The sequence below is a fragment of the Melopsittacus undulatus genome, chromosome 11 (assembly GCF_012275295.1).
Source record: "Melopsittacus undulatus isolate bMelUnd1 chromosome 11, bMelUnd1.mat.Z, whole genome shotgun sequence".
Classification (NCBI taxonomy): domain Eukaryota; kingdom Metazoa; phylum Chordata; class Aves; order Psittaciformes; family Psittaculidae; genus Melopsittacus; species Melopsittacus undulatus.
The window spans coordinates 6,299,908-6,318,277 of record NC_047537.1 but is presented as its reverse complement, the minus strand read 5'-3'; the positions used below and the strand labels follow the sequence as shown (position 1 = coordinate 6,318,277).

The 18,370-nt window shown below is 48.4% G+C and overlaps 1 protein-coding gene across 1 annotated transcript in view; it reads left to right on the top strand.

The window, feature by feature from the left end:
- Window positions 1-18,370, top strand: part of COL27A1 (collagen type XXVII alpha 1 chain) — a 153,294-nt gene that overhangs the window by 113,138 nt on the left and 21,786 nt on the right. Inside the window, exons 35-40 of the mRNA XM_034067355.1 lie at window positions 246-299; window positions 1,028-1,081; window positions 2,508-2,615; window positions 16,186-16,239; window positions 16,361-16,468; window positions 18,165-18,218. Coding sequence (XP_033923246.1) covers window positions 246-299; window positions 1,028-1,081; window positions 2,508-2,615; window positions 16,186-16,239; window positions 16,361-16,468; window positions 18,165-18,218 — 432 coding nt within the window. The remainder of the gene's footprint in view (window positions 1-245; window positions 300-1,027; window positions 1,082-2,507; window positions 2,616-16,185; window positions 16,240-16,360; window positions 16,469-18,164; window positions 18,219-18,370) is intronic.

The following is an 18,370-nucleotide window of genomic DNA, read 5'->3' as shown; positions in this document are numbered from 1 at the left end:
AAGGGAATACCTTCTTGGCACAAACACTAATCCCTGTCTTGTTGAGCATCACTGCAACAGAGCTGGTGTGCGCTGGCCCTGTGCGAGCAGGTGATGCCAGCCTGTCCTTTGGACCCCTTCACAAACTGAAGATGCTTGTGTAGAAGGAAAGAAAGGTCGAAAGGAGGGGTGCAATGGGGAGTGATTCCTGCTCACTCACCATCAGTAAACCGCTTGCCTCCGTGTGTGTGCTTCCTTCTTTATAGGGTGATCCTGGGCAGTTGGGAACCCCTGGAGAGCAAGGTCTCATTGGCCAAAGGGTGAGTACAACACCTTCTGGATGAGCTGCTTTGCCTTAGTAGTTCCTCAGAGGCTCTGTTCCCTGTTCACTCATAGCCTGGGCAGACAGACCCTGCTCTGAGCATGCCATAACCCTTATGGCCTTTGTTTCTCCTGTGGGTGATGGCAACATCTTCCTCACAGAGCCTCCCAGCTCCAGCTTAGCATCCTATGTGAGCATCCCCAGTGGTACAGTGGTGCTTTGCTGTGGCCCCCTCACGTATGAAAGGGGCAGTGTGGGAACAGACCTGTCCTGTTCACCAGGAGGATGCAGGGAATGCTGGAGCAGAAGGCAGGCATTAAGCAGGGAAACACTGGCTACACTATGCACAAGTGGGAGGGAGCCAGGGATGGGATGAATGCATGGATTGAACCCAGCAGCGCTTCTTGTCCCTGCTCAGGACTAAGGTCAGTTGTTGAAGCAGGATGGGGAAGCCCCAGGTTAAATGAATGCAGACTGAGACCCCTTTTCAACACAGGGAAAAGGAGGTCTTTCCATAGGGCCCATGGAGGAGGAATTGTGTCTCAGAATAAAGCAAGAGGCTGAATTCCTGCTCTTGCTCCAGAAGAGCTTGTTGGGCATCAGGATATGAGATGGGACAAGTCAAAGGGCTGGGATCCTGTCACTCACTGCCATGAGTCATCTATAGAAAACTTAGGGAAAAGCCTGTTCATGCACATCCTTATGGTGCTTGCCTCTGTCTTACAGGGGGAACCAGGGCTGGAAGGGGACAGCGGGGCACCCGGCCCAGACGGTGTCAAGGTAAACCTCACTCTCATGGCACATTTCAGCTCTCACATCCCCATGCACTCAGGGTGCTGTGGTTCCCAGGGCCAGGTTGAAGCTAACGGGGACATTGGGTCCTCTGGGCAATAAACCTTGGCCCTGCTCCCTCTAAGGGCTCTTTTCCTGCAAGCACACGTAATGGACTCCTCCTGTTTCACTCCTCTGCCCGCGGTTTTGGCACCTGATCAGATCTCCAAAAAGGTCAAGTTCTCCAAACTCTGGTTTCCAACAATTTGTCTGTTTTATTTGAGTCTTTGCAGATTCAATTTCCAACTAATCAGGAATTCCAGGGCCTGGCAGGGGGATCCAAGAGCTGTCCATCACTGCCCTGCATTGCTAGAAAGTAAAGAAACCAGATGCCCTTCCTCTTGGCAGAGCCCCACAGGCTCGCTCAGGGCTTGTGCTGTGCTCTGTATCTCGCTGCTGTGGGCTTGCTACCCGGCCTTTGGAACGGGCCTCATTCCTTTCCCTGCACAGCCAGTCTATCCAAGCAGGCCAATAGCTTTGTTCCATGGAAAGAAAAAAGCAGCCAGTCCCACAACAATGCAATTTATTGCTTCGTTCTGGTTAAACTGTTTGCCATGTGTCTCTGTTCTGCTTATCTCTGAACGCTGGACCAGTAGACTCTTCTTTAAAGACAGTCAAGACTTCTGTATACTCTTGCCACCACTATCCCTATGAGCTCCTCAAACCAGATCTATTCAGCCTGAATGTGCCTCTGGACACAAGAGCATTTGTTTAACTAGAAGGGATGTTGCTGTGCTCTCACAAACATAGGTGCAAGTAGGAAATGACTGTTAAAGCCAGTCTGGTTGTACAAGTGTTAGGTGCTGCTGTCAGTACAGAATTGGCCTTTTTGGTTGTCCCCATAAAATTCAGTGCTATCAATTACAGGAGCAGTGATTTGATGTGGTACCTGCTGCACAGGCCACAAATCCTTCATCAGGGTAAGATGGCTCTGCTGTGCAATGTTTATTGAAGCCCTGGGCTGATTCCCATTTGGCAGCAGGAGCCAAGCGGCTGCTCCAGACAAACCTGTCCTATGATGAACCTTTCAGCATCCCAAGCTTAGGCAAGAGAGACTTGCAGCTCTTGTCTGCCTGTCTCGTTCATGTGGGAGGTTCAGCTCTTATTGAAGGGGAAGCAAAGGGGTTCACATTACCCTGTGTAATGGGGGAGTTCCTTCCCCTCCAGCCAAGACATTCAACAAAACACAAGAAACCTGGTTTTGCTCATGTTTTAAATGTCAAGTGTATTATGACTCATCCTCATTCATCCTTTCCCTCGCAGGCTTCTTCCTCTCAGACTCCTGAAATATTAATTATGTGGTGGGTTTTTGCCTTGTCCAGTGACCCATGCACTGTGTGGCTATGGAAATCTCCCACCCTCCTCTCTTCCACAGGGAGACAAAGGAGACCAAGGCCTGGAAGGAGAGAAAGGAGAAAAAGGCAACGAAGGACTAAAGGGAAAGGAAGGGCCTCCTGGATATCCCGGCATCACAGGTGTCCGAGTGAGTCTGGAAACCAGCCTGCTCCCCCCATGGGTTCCCTGGAGCAATCACTGCTTTCCCCTCCAGCTGCACAGGCGGGTATTGGATCACCAGGGTACAGGTATTGTGCTCTCCATAGGGCCACTGCACCCTGGTTTCCAGATCAGAATGGCATCTTGTCCTAGGAGGATCAGCTCTTGTCTAAATCCCTGTGTCCAAGATGACTTGAACCTTCCCAATGGCTGTGGTTTGAGCCCAGAGGTGCAGCACATGCTCCCCAGCTCCAGGCTTCAGGCACACACTGAGCTTTGGGCTGCAGAGGGCAAACCAGCTCATTTGAAGAGACAGAATCCTCTTGCACTAAAAGGAAGCTTTCAGTCCTGTGTCTGAGAGACTCGATTGCACTTAAACCCCAGTAAGAAGCTTTTCCTTTCTCTTTTTTCCCCTTCTTCTTTTGTTTCAGACAAGGGCAGTGATTACTGTAGGCATTAATACACCTCTAACAAAGCATGCCATGTTACAGCAAAACTAGGGGCAGCCTGAGAGGGAGATGCAGGCAGTAAACCAGGACACTGCTTAAAGCAGTCCCATCTGACATGTCCCTCATTGCAAATGGCATCATAAAATGTGTTATTTTTGCAAGGACCTACATCCAGGAGATGGTTTGGTCTTTCCATCAGGATACACATTTAAGGTGTGGATCACTTCCTTGCTCTGCCATAGGGTTTTGGACACAGTACCTCTGCTGCACCTGTAAACTGGACCACCTCGCAGGGTATAGAGAGGGATGTGCAAAGGACTGCGAGGAGCTGATTTTCCCCTGGCTGCCACTCCAGCCTTGGCCTGGAGTTTGGAAATGGCCAGCTTTTGCTTTCTCTCACTTCTGTTTGGTGATTACTTACTTAGTTCTGGGTTTCCCCCTTAAATATAGAAAACAAACAGAACAAATTAGCAGGAAATTATCCCTGGATCCTCAGCGAATATCCTCGGCATGTCTGGTTCTCTTGGAGGTCTGATTTCGGTGTCATAGAAAGTGTGACTTTGGCTCTGGGATAAGTCTGCACAATCTGGCCTGGGGCTCATGCAGTGTTGCCAGATGAAGGATAGCTCTGCCCAGTGCCCCAGTGGGCTGCTCTGCAAGCCAAGTCAGGTCCTTCTGCTTGAAATGCAGACGATGTCATCTTGACACCATGATTTATTCATTGTAATTATTGCTGTGGATCAAAGCTCTCCAATGTGTAAGACTTGTGAGGTTCTTGCTGTGCAGCCATAGCCTGGCTGGGTTGGATGCAGCCAGCCTGAGCGGAGCAGCCGTGCTCGCCTATAGCACAAGTCCTGTTCCTGATGCAGCCAAGGAACACGCTGGCTCCCATCCCACACGTCTCTGGATGTGTCAGGAGGAGCCCAGGTCTGACCAGGTTTATGACAGCTCTGAAATCCCTGCCCAGGATGGGTGGGAAGCGGCAGGGCAGGCAGGTACCTCTGAGCGCTGGGAGGATGCTCGATGTTGGAGCATGTTGTTTTTCCCTTTGGTGACATGAGGCTGCTCAGGGGCTGGAGCACCTCCCATATGAAGACAGGCTGCGAAAGTTGGGGCTGTTCAGCCTGGGGAGGAGAAGGCTGCGTGGAGACCTCACAGCAGCTTCCAGTGCCTGAAGGGGGCTATAGGGATGCTGGGGAGGGACTCTTCATTAGGGACTGTAGTGACAGGACAAAGGGTAATGGGTTGAAACTTAAACAGGGGAAGTTTAGATTGGATATAAGGAAGAAATTCTTTACTGTAAGGGTTGTGAGGTACTGGAACAGGTTGCCCAGGGAGGTTGTGAATGCTCCATCCCTGGCAGTGTTCAAGGCCAGGTTGGATGAAGCCTTGGGTGCCATGGTTTTCTATGATTCTATGGTGGCTGGGTAAAAGAAGGACAAGGAGAAGGGTGTGAGGGGATGGAAGCAAAGGGGCTGGATTTATGTTGTCTTTGGGCTGAGGTTGCAATGTGAGCACTGACTCGACTCGAAAGTGGAAACGTTGGCTCAGTACTGCCATGCAGCACCATAAATGTACAGAATAAGGCTGTAGTCCTGCCCTAAATAAGGCCATCCTTGGCCCCAGCCCCCTGTATCCACAGGGAGTTCTTTGCAGGATTGGGACCATACCAAGGGGTGGTATGGCGTGGGGTGGTTCCCAATATCCCAGCTCCCTCCCAGCCCCATGGACAGCCACCCACAGCACCCGGCCCTCCACGTGCTGTGCTTCTGGCTGGTTCACGTGTTTATACAGTGCATGTTTTAAGAACCCAATAAAAATACTAAACTCATGCAAAAGCCATATTAAGTTATAGAGTATGAAATATAGATTCTCTCAGACTCCATCCCCGCTGTTTGCCAGCATGTCCCTGGGAACATGATGCCATAAAGAGTCAACAGAGCCAAGATTCCTGCTCATAATCACTCCCTTTTGTGTGTGTTTTTTTTACTGCAGACTGCTATATTTCCATCTACTATTTTCATGTGCTGCTTTCTATATCCCTATGTTCTAAACTCAGGGCAGACTGTCAGAGACCACATAGACTCCAGATAGCATTGGCTCCCCTGCCAGATGCCTGGCCATTACCTCATATACAGGCTGGTGTTCCTGTCTTGCTGAGGTAATTTGAAGATGGAAGTCCTCTGATAGAAGAACAAACAATTTTTCCATTTTTGAGACTTTTATCCCACCTTCCCATGGGGAAAAGGTACAAAGATCCATTAGATTTCTGCCAAGTTGACAGCCCAGAGATGCTAAAGATAACGGCAACCGTCTTCTGTTCAGTTGAATATTGGAAGCTGGAATATCATGTCAACCCATCCTCTGCAAGGCAATGCCACAGAAGCCACCACAGGCACCGTGACAAACCCATCCAGGATTGGTAGGGAAATTGCCTTAGGAAGGTGCAGAGCCACTTATAATACAGGGAGGAGGCACACTGGGCTTGGGTGTGCTGCAGATACTGTGTGCTTGCACATCACACATGTTACATATGGTTTTAATACATCTGACAGTGTTAACACTGTCCAGTACTCAGCTGAGATGGTTTTACAGGGAACTGCAGCTATTACATCTTCATTTGGCCTCTCCTGGCACCCTTACCTTACCTCTGTGCTTCACTGCATTCCTGCCTGGATCTGCTGACTTTACCCCGGACTAGAGATGTTTGCTTTTCCTCCAGTGATGTGCTGCTCAACTACAAAGGGGAGATGTTGATGTTTCTGTGCTGTTAGTGGAAGAGACACACACAAGGATCTGTCTGGTTACCTGTGCCAACAAACTAACTTCCATTCGGGAGTGCGTAGCTCATCTTCACCATCTGGAGGAGATTCACATTAGCTTAAGGAAGCTGACTCCCATCTGCAGTCATGGACATAGAGAGAAGCTTTTCCTATGCCTTGTATTGGCTTTGTGTTGCCCTCTGCCTCGGTACTAGAGGGGTCCCACAGGGATGTGCCCCCCCTGAGCAACAACAGCCTCTGGAAAAACCCTTTCCATCGCATGATCCCTCAGCTACATCCCTTCTTGAAGGTTTTTCCTCAACACCAAGGACAAGTTTAGTCTTAGTCTTGATTTTGCTTGTGTCCACAGGAATGTGACACCACTACTGAGTGTCCGCCTGACCAATGTAGGAAATGGGGCATCTGGTTGCTCTGAAAAGCTTTATTGCTGGTGCATATTCAAGCCCATTTTGCACATATTCGTATGGGGCAAAGGCCTGGTGCTGGCAGCACCCTGTTGTAGCTGGGAGAGCCTGAAAGGGCATGTACACCCTATGGAGATGGCCAGCGCAAGGGATAGAAGGAGGCTAAGCAGTTCTTTGGTCTGCACAGTCACAGAGCGACCTGGGAGATGGCAGATGAGGAAGGGATATGCTAAAGCACCTTCACTGGTGATAAAGCTGGAGGAGGCATAAAAGGTCTGTGCTGCTCTGCTGGGTCATGGATTCCACATTTGAAGCTGAGGAATTTGGCTGAAAGGAAGGTCTTGGTGACACTGGCTGTAATCTTTCCATCCAGGATCTCTTGGTAGGATTTCCCCACCTTACTCTGCATTCAGCCAGCCAGAAATGAGACGTTCACCCAGCGACTGATGCCTACAGCAGGGACACATCTGGCTTTACTGAGCAAGGCTTCATTTTCCAGAAAGCTATCCTGATGCTTAGAATCTATCATAGATACCAAGACCACGACCAAGCTTCCCTCAGCACCCAAGAACCATTGTTGAAGACTCTAAGCTCTACCTTGGCTCAGTCATTCCCAGCATTAATGTATCTGAAAGCTGGTTCTAAATCTCAAACAAAAGCAGCAGTGAGGCCCCAGCCATGTCCCTGGGGATAGCCTGTGCATGGTTCAAAGCCAGTGGATTTCACCATGCTGAAGCTGGTCCATGAGTCCCCCAGCTGTGGATAGCAGGTCTCGAGGCAGCTGGAGCAAAGTGAGTATCCTCTATCTTCTGGTCACTTTGTCCAAGTTCACACTGTTCCCTTCAATTCCTGCTCAACAAAGGGATGGGCCAATAGTCCCCTGGTTAAAAGGGAGAAATCAGGACAACAGTGCACAGCTGAGTGCAAGATCCCCTTGCATCAGAGTTGTGCACCTTTCCTGAGCTGCTCTCTCACTTATTATCTCCTTCCAGTGCTTTCAGTCTTGTAATACAAGCTTGTTCCCTGCATTATCTTGATTCTCTTCTGGACTTGGCCATTTGATCTCTAGTTGGCTCATTTGAGCCACAAATTGCTGCAAACCTCTTCCCCTTGCAGAGCATCAGGGATTGCCTGGGCATCTTCATTCAGAGAGAATGGTTGGAGATGCAAATCCTGGGATTAACAGAGTAGGGAGTCCACTGAGGATCCAGACTTTCTGTCTGGACAAGGACATGTCTCTGCAGTCTGTGGGGAGACTGAAAGGTACAACAAGCTGTGAACCCTGCAAGGCATCCATCAGCAGTGCAAGTTCCATGGTGTAGTTTGCCAGAATAAGAAGATAATTTACCTACCAACCTATAAGTGTCCAAAGGGATAGTGCCACAGGGCCTGAAACACCCAGAGAACACTGTTGGAGGGTAAAGGAGCTGGCTGCCAGTCCATCCTGCTCTTTACAACAGAGGATAATAAGAGGTTGAAGTCATTTGTATGCAGCCATCAGCCTGGACACAGGTCTCTGTGAGCATCCCCCCTGAGAAGTGCTTCTCCCCACTGCTTCTCCTCCCTACCTACAGCGAATACAGCACTTCCCTTGGAGGACAACTGCTCCACCATTGGCTGTGCAAGCAGCCCAAGCCAGTTGGCAGGAGGGAGGTGGTGGGTTTCCAGCTGCGCTCCGTAGCTCTGCACTGTGGTTTTGGTAACGCACTGGTTGTCATATAAGGCAGACATCTGATAGCGAGGGGTTCACAGTTCCAGGAAAGCAATTGGAGAGCCCTGTAAGTACTGAAATACAGCATGCTCTGAAACAAGAAAATCCCTCGTTGTTCAGCAGATCTGGGAGCTGAGTTCTTCTCTTTTTCCACTTCCTTTTTAACCTGAAACCCTATCTGCGGTGTCATTCAAGCCATCTCAGGACTCACAAAGCTTTGAGCCAGACCCTCCAACGATACCAGTCACCATAAACAATTACATCAGAGATCTGGCTGCATGTGCCTACCCTGCTGCGTGGCACAGATGTCCACCAAAAGGGCTTTAAGTGCTGATGCGACAATGTCCAAAGTCCTTTCCTTTGCTCTCCAAGAGGGTGAAGTGATGGAGCTGGGCTGGGGTAGAGGAACTTGCAGTGCTTTGCACAGCACCCAGCCCAACACAGAGCACTGGTGAACTTGTGGTTCTTGGCTCCATCACTGCAGTTTCAGCCACATCACAGCCCAGAGCAGCAGCAGCTCCACACACAGCGCTGGATGATGTCCTGGGTTCAGCATCCTTCCCATTGTGCTCTCATTTCTCCATCATCTGCAGGCTGCAGTCCTGAAGAGGAAGAGGACTTGCTGGCCAGGATGGATCTTCTGCTCTGACCTAGCAGAGGTGCTCCAGACACTGTGGTCACAGCTGAGATGGGGCTGGTTTCGGGGCTCTGTAACACCAGAGGCCCATTCCCATCCATTCCCTCTCTCACAATGTTGTCCAAACATCACTCACAGCAGAGTTTGTCCCAGGGTGGGGATTTTTTTGCTCTTTGTTCTTTTCTGTTTCCTGCCACTGAAAAACACAATTCCAAGATTTTCTGTCGCTGGATCCAGCCATTCACTCCCAACACTTGAGCTCAGGGACAGCTGGCAGCACCACATCACTTCCATGGCATCCAGCTCCCTGGAAACACTGGGGCTGCCGAAGGACAATCCTGGAGTTACTTCTGGTTTTAATCTCTGCTCTCCATGCAGGAATCTCTGGGCTTTTTATAATGTGCTGAGCTGCTGTTTCCTGGGAAAGCTGTTTCTCATGGAGCTGTCTGTGGAGCTCTCACTTGAAAGAGGTTTCTTAAACTCCCATAACTTCAGGGTGTGGGGTTACCCCCATCTGAGCAATGGAAGGGATGGAGGATACTGGGCTTGGTGTGCAGGGGAAGGCTATGAGAGCCCTGGCAGTGTGTCAGTAGGAACAGCAAGCTCCTCAAACCCTTAATATAGGAAATGAGTACTGTTATTCCTAATCTTTCCCTTGAATAATGTATTAGCAGTAGATAGACAACATAAAGTGACTTGCCCAGGGTCATGCAGCTTGGCCAGTGGCAAAGGGGGACCAGGAGCTCCCCAGTCCTGCTCCCGTACCCTGTGCTGTGGCTCAGTATGGGCTGTATTGTCCCATGGGCATTACAGTAGATGTTTCCTGAGCCAGCTCTGCTTGTCAAAGGGCTTTTTGCTGCAGAGCTGGGTGTCTCCTGGGCTTGTGCATGGCCCACATCCCAAGCCACAGCTTATTGGACTCCCATTTCTATAGCTTGAAGGTGCATCGTTGTGTAACAGCCTTGGAGTAATACACTCATGCAGACCAATATCTAACAAAGCCATAAACAGGTATTTGCCTTGCCTCAAAAATCAAAGGTGAATGAAGTTGCACAGGAATGCAGTCAAACGTGCTTGAACTCTCCTTTGAACAGGGTGAGAGCAAGGGTCAGGGTGAGTGCCTCTCTGCATAGCTCCAATCCTCAGGTCTTATTCCTTCCTTGCAGCGTTGTCATCCCTGGGCAAATTAGCTGGAGTCAGCTTCTCCTTTTGCTTTAGTCAGTGCTGCCGGCCCCTGGTTCAGCCTGTTGTGTGGAAATCTCAGCATCCCATTTTATGGAGAGGTACACAATGGATTTTGTTGTTTGGGAGACTTTATTCTTGTCTACTATTCCGGTCTCTGTGACTCAGCCCCACAGAGCCATTGATTTGGAGTGGTCCAGGGGTACCTGCGAGCCCAGGGAACCACATTCCCTACGGAATCACTGCCTGCAGTGACTAAGGTTCTCTTATAGCCAAGGGGCTGTTGTCCTTGCAGTGCTGGCCAGCCCTGCCGGGTCCCTCTGCCGCTCGCTCGGGCAGGCAGGCTGAGCCCAGCTGGTCTTCGTTTAGAGTTAATAGCAGTTAGAATGAGCCAGAATGTGAAATGAATCCCGTTGTCTTGGCACGGGTTCTTTCCTGACTCAGGCGAAGGAGACAGCGCTCTTTGGGCAGTTACTTGAAGATTCCCCTCCTTTATTGCAAGAGAGGGTTTTGTTCCCCTCCTCTTCCACAACCCCAGGGCATCTGTGTCCTTCAAAAGGAAGACATTAACCCTTAGTGGGTTTTGGGAGCACAAGTAGTGCTCATTAGTGTAAGTCGGGGTTATAGTGCCCAAATGCTGTGGCTATTCCTTTATTCCCAGTCATCAGATTCTTTGGAGTATTTGGGTGTCATCGTTGTGTATGAAAGCTTCACAGCTCAGTGGGGATGAGGGCTTGCACTTTTCCTGCACTTTGTACCCACCCATCAAGCCTTTTGGTGGCACTTTTGTCTATTCTGCTTCCTTAGAGATGAGCAAATAGCAGGAAGGAGAGGGGGAAAACATGGATTTTCCCAGAAATAACAAATTAGTGGCAGTTCAGGACTATCAGACCAAACCAGAGCAGCTCAGAGCACACAGCACAGCTCTGTACATGATTCTCTTTGTTGTCTTACACAGTGACTGCGTAACATGAGTTAAATAGACCTCATCCACAAAACCTGTAAGGGGCGTATTTTGGAGCAACATCTGCATGCAGATAAGAATTTGTATTAAAAGAGAAAGCTCAGGGTGCGATGTTTTGGGTTGGATTCCACATTTTAAGCTGAGGAAGTTGGCTGAAAGGGAAGTCCTAGTGATGCTAGATGTAGTCTTTCCATCTGAGATCTACCTGCACTCACCACTCAGATTCCACAAGCAGGCCAAGAACCCATTACTTCCCAGTGATCCCAGTGAAGCCCTCTGAACCCCGCAGTACAATCAGGTCTTTCTTCTCAGGAACAGTTGAGTCTTTCTTCTCTCCCCATACCCATTCAGGAGCTGCTGCCCTGTCTCCTCCCCTTCCAAACTACTGCGAGGCAAAGTGACTGTGAAATGTGTTTCTTATAAATCTGAAGCATTTATGTCTTCAAATGCCCGGCCCCAATAATCCCACTAATTTCCTGAGCATTTGTGAACTGTCTTCCATAGAGGGAGGCTTCTCCCGATCAAAGTTTATGAAGTAAAGGTTCTCATATGGAGACGTTGCTGAGCGGTAGGAAATTATATGGGGCTTTTTCATTTCCCTTTAAATGAACTCGCCGGCCAGGCCCTGAACAATATGGACATGGTCATCCTATGTTTCCTCATCCTACCTTTAGTGGTGCTTTAGCTTTTCTGCCCTTTCCATGTCCACTGCCTCAAGCCATCACCATTGGGTTTTTTCCTCATCATTATTGGTGCCTTCTTTTCTTTATTCAGAAGCTACATTCTGCTTGTAGTACTTTTTCCTGCCTCATTGTTGGTAGGGAGGAGTAACCTCAGACCTTCATTCAATGACCATGGACACATGCTCCTGTTACACAACAGTCCCAAGTAATCTTGAACCCGCCTGAGATAGCCTTTGGGAAGTGATCTTGTCAGGTCTGTGCCCTCAGAGAGCTTCCTTCCTTCTGCAAGCAAAGCAGGAGCATATCTATCCTCTGAAGTGCCAAGAGGCAGAGACTCCTTGAGTCAAACCAGGATGGTGAGTCACGTCTCAGTAACTGCATCCCTGGGTAGAGCATCACTGGCTGCAGGGGGAGTTTGGGTCTGGATTTTAATGCTGTTTGGCTCCATCTGGGGCATATCTCCCTGCAGTTCATTCAACTTCCTCACTTTGTTTTTTCTGCTTGTTGTTGTTGTGACATAGACTTCAACTGTTGATGTTTTGAGAGCTTAAAGCTGGGCTGCTCATCTGTTTGCTCCCAGTAAACATCACTGTGCTGTGCAAGAGACCTGACTTTGCTGCCAAGGCCAAGAGCAGCTGAAAGCCTCTTTGTGCTTAAATATTAATCAATTTGCATTAGAAAACAAACCATTTAGCTTTTCCTTTAGGGAATATCTATGGTCTTCCTGAGAAAAACCTTACAAAACTTGGTCCTTGGAGGAGCTGGCAATGGAATTTCAAACATGCTAGACCTAAGATGAGAATTCTTTTGCTTTTATTGGCTATTTTGGCATACCTGAAGCCACATGACTTTGTAAACCCACTGCTTTCCACTGTCCCTAGTCACAGATACCATCATCTCCTGGAGGTACTCATATGCTCCTCTAGCAAAGACTGCAGCACATAAAGAGAAATCACCATGTAAAAATAACCCCGCTCATGGAAGAAGCTTGGAAGGAAGATTTGTTTTCTCAGCAAACCAGTAACCCAAAGCATACAACAAAATGTGTACAAACCCCAAGAATAAAAGCATCGAGTGTTTTAGTGTCTTGGCAAGCGAACCCAACTGATTTGAATCCAGCAAAAAGAACTTGGAATTCATTACTCTCATGTATAGGCTTTTGTACGGTTTCTGCCTCTCATTGCTGTCTCTGCTAAAGAGAGTAGGAACCCTATGAACAGTGAAAGAAGTACTATAAGATGCTGGATTCCTGATGTACTATGGAGATGCTGGATGAAGCTACAATCTCACTGAATTTCATGTCTATACCACTCTTTTCCTCCCTGTTCTGAGCCTGGTTTTTCCATCCCTGGACAGATGAGTCAGAAGAATAGAGAGAAAAAGGATGTGACCTTTTTGAAGGCTATCACAGTTGTTACTGGGCTTCTTGTTGCCTGTGTAACATGTGGCATGTGACAATGCAGTGATTTCTCGGAACTGTGCATACCGCTGCCTATGTGCCCTGTCAACGTCTGGGATTGCAACAAACATCCCATCTGGAACATCACAAGCAGAGATATCACATATCTGGGAACCCCAGACAAGTGCTGAGCTGCCTCTAAATTCATCTGGACAAAATTCCTGCGCGGTTGGAAAAAGCACATCCAGGAAAATCAGGCATATGGTAGGCTTCCCACTCACTAGCAGAGCTCTGCTGGCCAAAGTCCTAGAAAGCATGCTGGTAGAGCACAGCAACATCCTTTGCTGATAGCACTTACTCCACTCGAGGAGGTGACTCAGGCTCCAAGATACAAGCCACGTCTCTGCTGATGGTGTCGCCAGCACAGTTTGACCCGTTTATTTATGCCAGTAAAGCTTTTAACTGGCAGACAAGAGCTAGGAGCAGTGAGAGGAGCTCAAAGGAAGATCTCTGTGGCTCACTGTGAGGACAGCTGGTCTCACTATCACTGTCAAGAGGTGGAGATGCTGCCAATGCTGCTTTTCCCAGCAATGAAGAAGGAGCCGCACCCCAGCTGGAGGACACAGGGAGCCTTCTGGAGCAGATGAACATCCCTGCTCAACGACGCCAATGCGTCCTAAGGGGGAAGCCGGTACAGGGAGCTTATTGGAGCCCAAATCTGTGTTCAGACTCCACCAAAAGGGAAAGACAAGCTGAAGAAATCCAGAGGAAGTTGAAGGCTTTGTTTGAACATGGCACAGATCGCATTTATTGCTGTGAGCAGGGTTTGGGCTGTCAAAGTTGGGGTTATGTCTTGGTTTTTTCCCTCTCCCAGATGACTCTAACCCTGTATCTCTATTTCATCACTGTGGGTACAAGGATGAACTTGAACACTGGCAGATCTTAGGAGCATTTTGTTTTTCAGATGAAAAGATTCAAGGCCTGAACCTGTCTCCTCAAAAAGCAAAGACATTTCCCATTGTGGATAGAAGCAAGTTGCTTCATTGCTTCCATGGGAGATGTATCCAGGTGGATACTGTACTTCACACTCTTCTGAGGTAACTGTGAGATCCTCATGTAAACACCATCCCTTTATCCTGTGCCATGATAAAAGCACATCTCATCCATGCACTGGTGTCTGCATTTTCTACAGACAATGGGCACATCCTCATCCTGGGGATGGAGCCGTAATGTGGAAGTATTTGGTTTGCATTTGTGTTACAGCACAGCAATTCAGGAGCACATCTGAGCATACAAAATGGCTCTGCTGGAGAAGATCAAGGGCTTGGCCATCACTGGGATCAGAACAGATTTAGCTTAAAATGGCCTTTCTCCCATTTGTAAGAAGTATCTATTGCCTGTGGTTCCAACGGATTTTAATGTCCAGATTGATGGAAAAACTCTATGCAACTGATTCGAAATCCCAGTTGTGTCTTTATATGTTCATGTCTTGCTTTGACGGTAAACTTGTGTGAATGATTCCACTATTCACTCTCCAGATTTTCAAGCTACTGAACATCACAGTATTGCTGCAGAACAGGGTCTGTGAGCACTATTCCTGCTTCACTACACACATTGCTTCCAACCTGTAGGGAAGTTTAGGTATGTGGTACCAGGTCCAGTGGTGAGCTAGGTGCAAAGATGGATGGGGATGACTGTTTCTCAGGCTGATGCTTTCATTGGTGAAGGCTTCTCTGTACTGTCAAACCACACGGCTGATGTGGAGGCTTGGCACCCATAATCCATCATGTATTGGGATTGTTTGGCAGAAAAGAATTCCAAAGGTGATCTCTTGGAAAGTTGCAGAAACAGCAAACAAAACTTCAAGTAAGATGATAGGGACAACAGAACAGGGCTGGTGTATTCCTTGACAGGGATCTGTCCCTTGTGAAGCTCTAGTAGTGTTGGCAAGGTGGGCTCTTGAAATGCTTGACTAAGGTAAAATGGAGTTGTTCCCTTTGGGAAGTGAAGAACTGGTGCAATTCTTTAGGGCTATAATAAGTCTGAATTGCTCCTCTGTGTGAAGAGCAGGCACTTCTGAGGCCCATGTTTCAGATCAGAGTGAAACCCCTTTGATACAACTACTTTATAAGTTGCTTCTGCTCAGCTGAGATTGCAGCATCAATGGTGGCGAACATTATACCTCAAGTGGGAGGCGGGAGAGCAGAGGGCAGGATGCTGCGCTGGTGTGGGGATGCTGTTGAAAAGGCTGTTGCAGTTGCCAAGAACATGAGTTATTTTCTTCAGTGATGCTTCTGCTTCTCTCTGTCAAAACTAAAGTATGCAGCCTGCCTTGCAGCCAACGGGGTCAAACAATCTCCTCGGGCTCCCTAAGGAGAGTGTGCTGTGCTTGGTTACACAGCTGATTGCTGCTGTGTGCATGCAAGGAAGGGTGGCAGGGTCTGCACCCACACTGTGTGCGCAGAGCAGCCCAGGGTTTATTTCTGGTTGCTGTGGTTGCCACCTGGAGTTTGGGATCCTGCTTTGTTCCTAGCTGCCTGATCAGTGCGTTGTGATTGCTGTGTGCTGTGTGGTGCAGTAGTAATAGTACAAATAGAGGGAAGACCATCGCACTGTGAGTAGAAAGCTAGGCATGGCAGGGAAAGAGAAAATGAAACCTGCCTGTGTTACAAGGCAGCATAATATTAATTATTATTATTACCTATTATTACAAGGTGAAAATAAGGAGAATTGCTGTTAAGGCAATGGTTCCACTGCCCAGTATCCCAAAACCGTATAAAAATATTGATATTCTAAGCAGTGGTGCACAGATAGCAGCTCTGCAGAGCAGAGGGAATATTTTGTGGGGTCAAAGTGAATGTGTTTTCCCCATTTCAGCCCTTTCTGTAGCAGCAGTGGGGTTGGTACCATATTTCAGCTCAGTGGACGATGTCTTCAAGGAGCGCTGCTGAGATCCCTCTTTGGCATCCTCAAGGATGCTTGGACACATCAGATGGTTTTTCCATCACCTGCCTGTCTTTGACATGTGATCTGGAGTTGACAAATGTCACCTTTCAGCCGGGCTGTCCTGTAGTCACTTGTCACGGAGATCTTTCCACCTTTGAGCAATGAGGTTTCCTTCTCCTCCATGTGTTGGAGCAGCTCAAGAGCAAACTCAGCTATACTCCAGTAGTACCTGTGAATTGTGGCCTTACCTGAATGACTTCCTTGTTGGTTCCCATGGGAATAGGATAGGATGGGTGAGGATGCTATGAAGGTTGAATGTGCCAGGGAAGTGGCCTGGGAGTGGCTGGCTGGGAGGGGACTTCTTCACTTCCCTATTCTAACAGCTTCTTTTTCAATCCTAGGGACCAGAAGGGAAACCAGGAAAACAGGGGGAAAAGGGCAAGCCTGGCCAGAAGGTAAGAACATCTCCCATTGAAAACGTCTCCTCCTCTGGATCTTCCCTTCTTTGCTAATCTTTGCTACTGATCCATAGAAGCAGCTTTGTCCTCCATTAACATCAGTGCTTCCATTCTGCAGGGCAGCAAGGGCTACCAGGGGCAGCTCGGCGAGACAGGAGCTCCAGGGAAGCAGGGGCCGAAGGGGAACCAAGGCCCTAAAGGATCCCGAGGTACCCTGGGACCGATGGTGAGAATGCTTGATGCAGATGGTTGAACACAACACGCCGAACCATGACTAGCAATGGTGGGCACAGGCCTGAAGGAAGCAGAGAGCCCAACAGAGGCTTCAAGGCAATGTGTTAGATGGGTTTCATTGACCAAAACAGCTCAACACATGCTCTCAGCAGCACAGGGGAGACCCCATAGCGGTGGTTGTGCTGGTGTCATAGAACCATAGAATGGTTTGGGTTGGAAAGGACCTTAAGGTCATCCGGTCCCAATGCCCTGCCATGGGCAGTGACACCTCACACCAGACCATGTCATCCACTCTGTCCAACCTGGCCTTGAACACTGCCAGGGATGGAGCATTCACCACTTCTTTAGGTAACTGTTCCATCACCCTCACAGTAAAGAACTTCTTCCTTCTATCTAACCTGAACTTCCTCTGTTTCCATTTGAGCCCATCACCCCTTGTCCTACCACTACAGTCCCTGTGAACCCATGTCCTGTGAACCCAGCTCACGTTGCATTGTGGAGACTCTTCACAACTCCCCAGATGGGCTGAAATAGTGGGGATTTTTCTGGAGAAGGGAATAAACTGATAAGCTGTTATTTTGCTATGATCATTCCCTTTGAGACCGCACGCTCATGGCGAGAGCTGCTTCCAAGTCAAATTGTGTTGTTATAAGGAACTTTGCCTTGGACTTCTGCCCTGTTTCTACACCCACTCTTGATCTACTTATCTAAAACACTTGCAGCAAGAAGAATTACAGCATGGGAAAGAGTCTGAGTGGGGGACTGAAGGTGAGGCTTTCAGAGGGAGCAGTGTGGTGGAGAGGGAAGAAAAAGCTCATCTGCTTTAGGTACATGAGACAAATGCATTGGGACAGCAGCAGTAAGTAGTAAATGCAGGCTGGTAAGGAAGCTTCTTGCACTAAATTTGGTAGAACTTGGTGGAAAAGCAGTTGTTTATGAACTCAGGATCATGGTGATGTTTCAGAACAGTAGCAAATGAGTGATGGAGCAGTGGTTCTGCTCATAGTGTTTTCCTGCACTAAAAATTATGGCCTCCCATATATCCTCCCGTCGTATTCTTTGCCAAAGCCTCCATGGATTATTTCACAAGGAAGCAAAGCAATGGCTGAGCAGCCATCCATTGGACTGAACACATCTCTGTCTTGTGGAAAGGGCTTTTTCCACACTAAATGGGATGATGTGGAATGGTTGCAGTTCACTTCAATCTGATGATTTGATTTAAAGCCCTTTGTTCAGACTGCTTAAAATGCAACAAACAGCGCTTGCAGTGCCCTCATCACAACCCAGAAAACTCCTTTCTTGGCCTCAGAACCACACCAAAAGGTTTCCTCCCAACAGTTTAGGTCATGCCTGAGAATGGTCTCACTGGTGGACTTACTTCCTAGCACAAAGCTGGTTTGGGTATAAAGACATCTAGAAGGGCAGATGATGAGCTTACATCGTGCAGCCTTTTCTGGTAGTAAATTGGAACGAGGTGGGGAACATAAATGCTGGCAAAGGCATAGAATGATGGACTCCTAACATCACTCTCCCTGTGTAAGAGAGAAAAAGCCAAGCAAAAGCACTTCATGTGGCCTCCCTTGGATGTGGTGCTGAGCTTTACTTTGCAGAGCCCGGTGCATCCTACTCTTGTGGGGTGTTATCCCCATGGGTTACTCTCATGGTGCTTTCTGTGCTTGTCTCTCCAGGGTGCTCCAGGAAGGATGGGTACTCAAGGGGAACCTGGCTTAAAGGGTTACCAGGTAAGGATTTTATTGTCATTCTGCAGCTTCTGTCTGTTCTCAAATGCAGAACTGCCATTCCAGGATTTAAAATTGTTCTTACACTGGGATTTATTTCTGATCTTGAGTTCAGCTTAGTTCTTTCTCAAGTCTCGGTTTGTACCATCAAGACT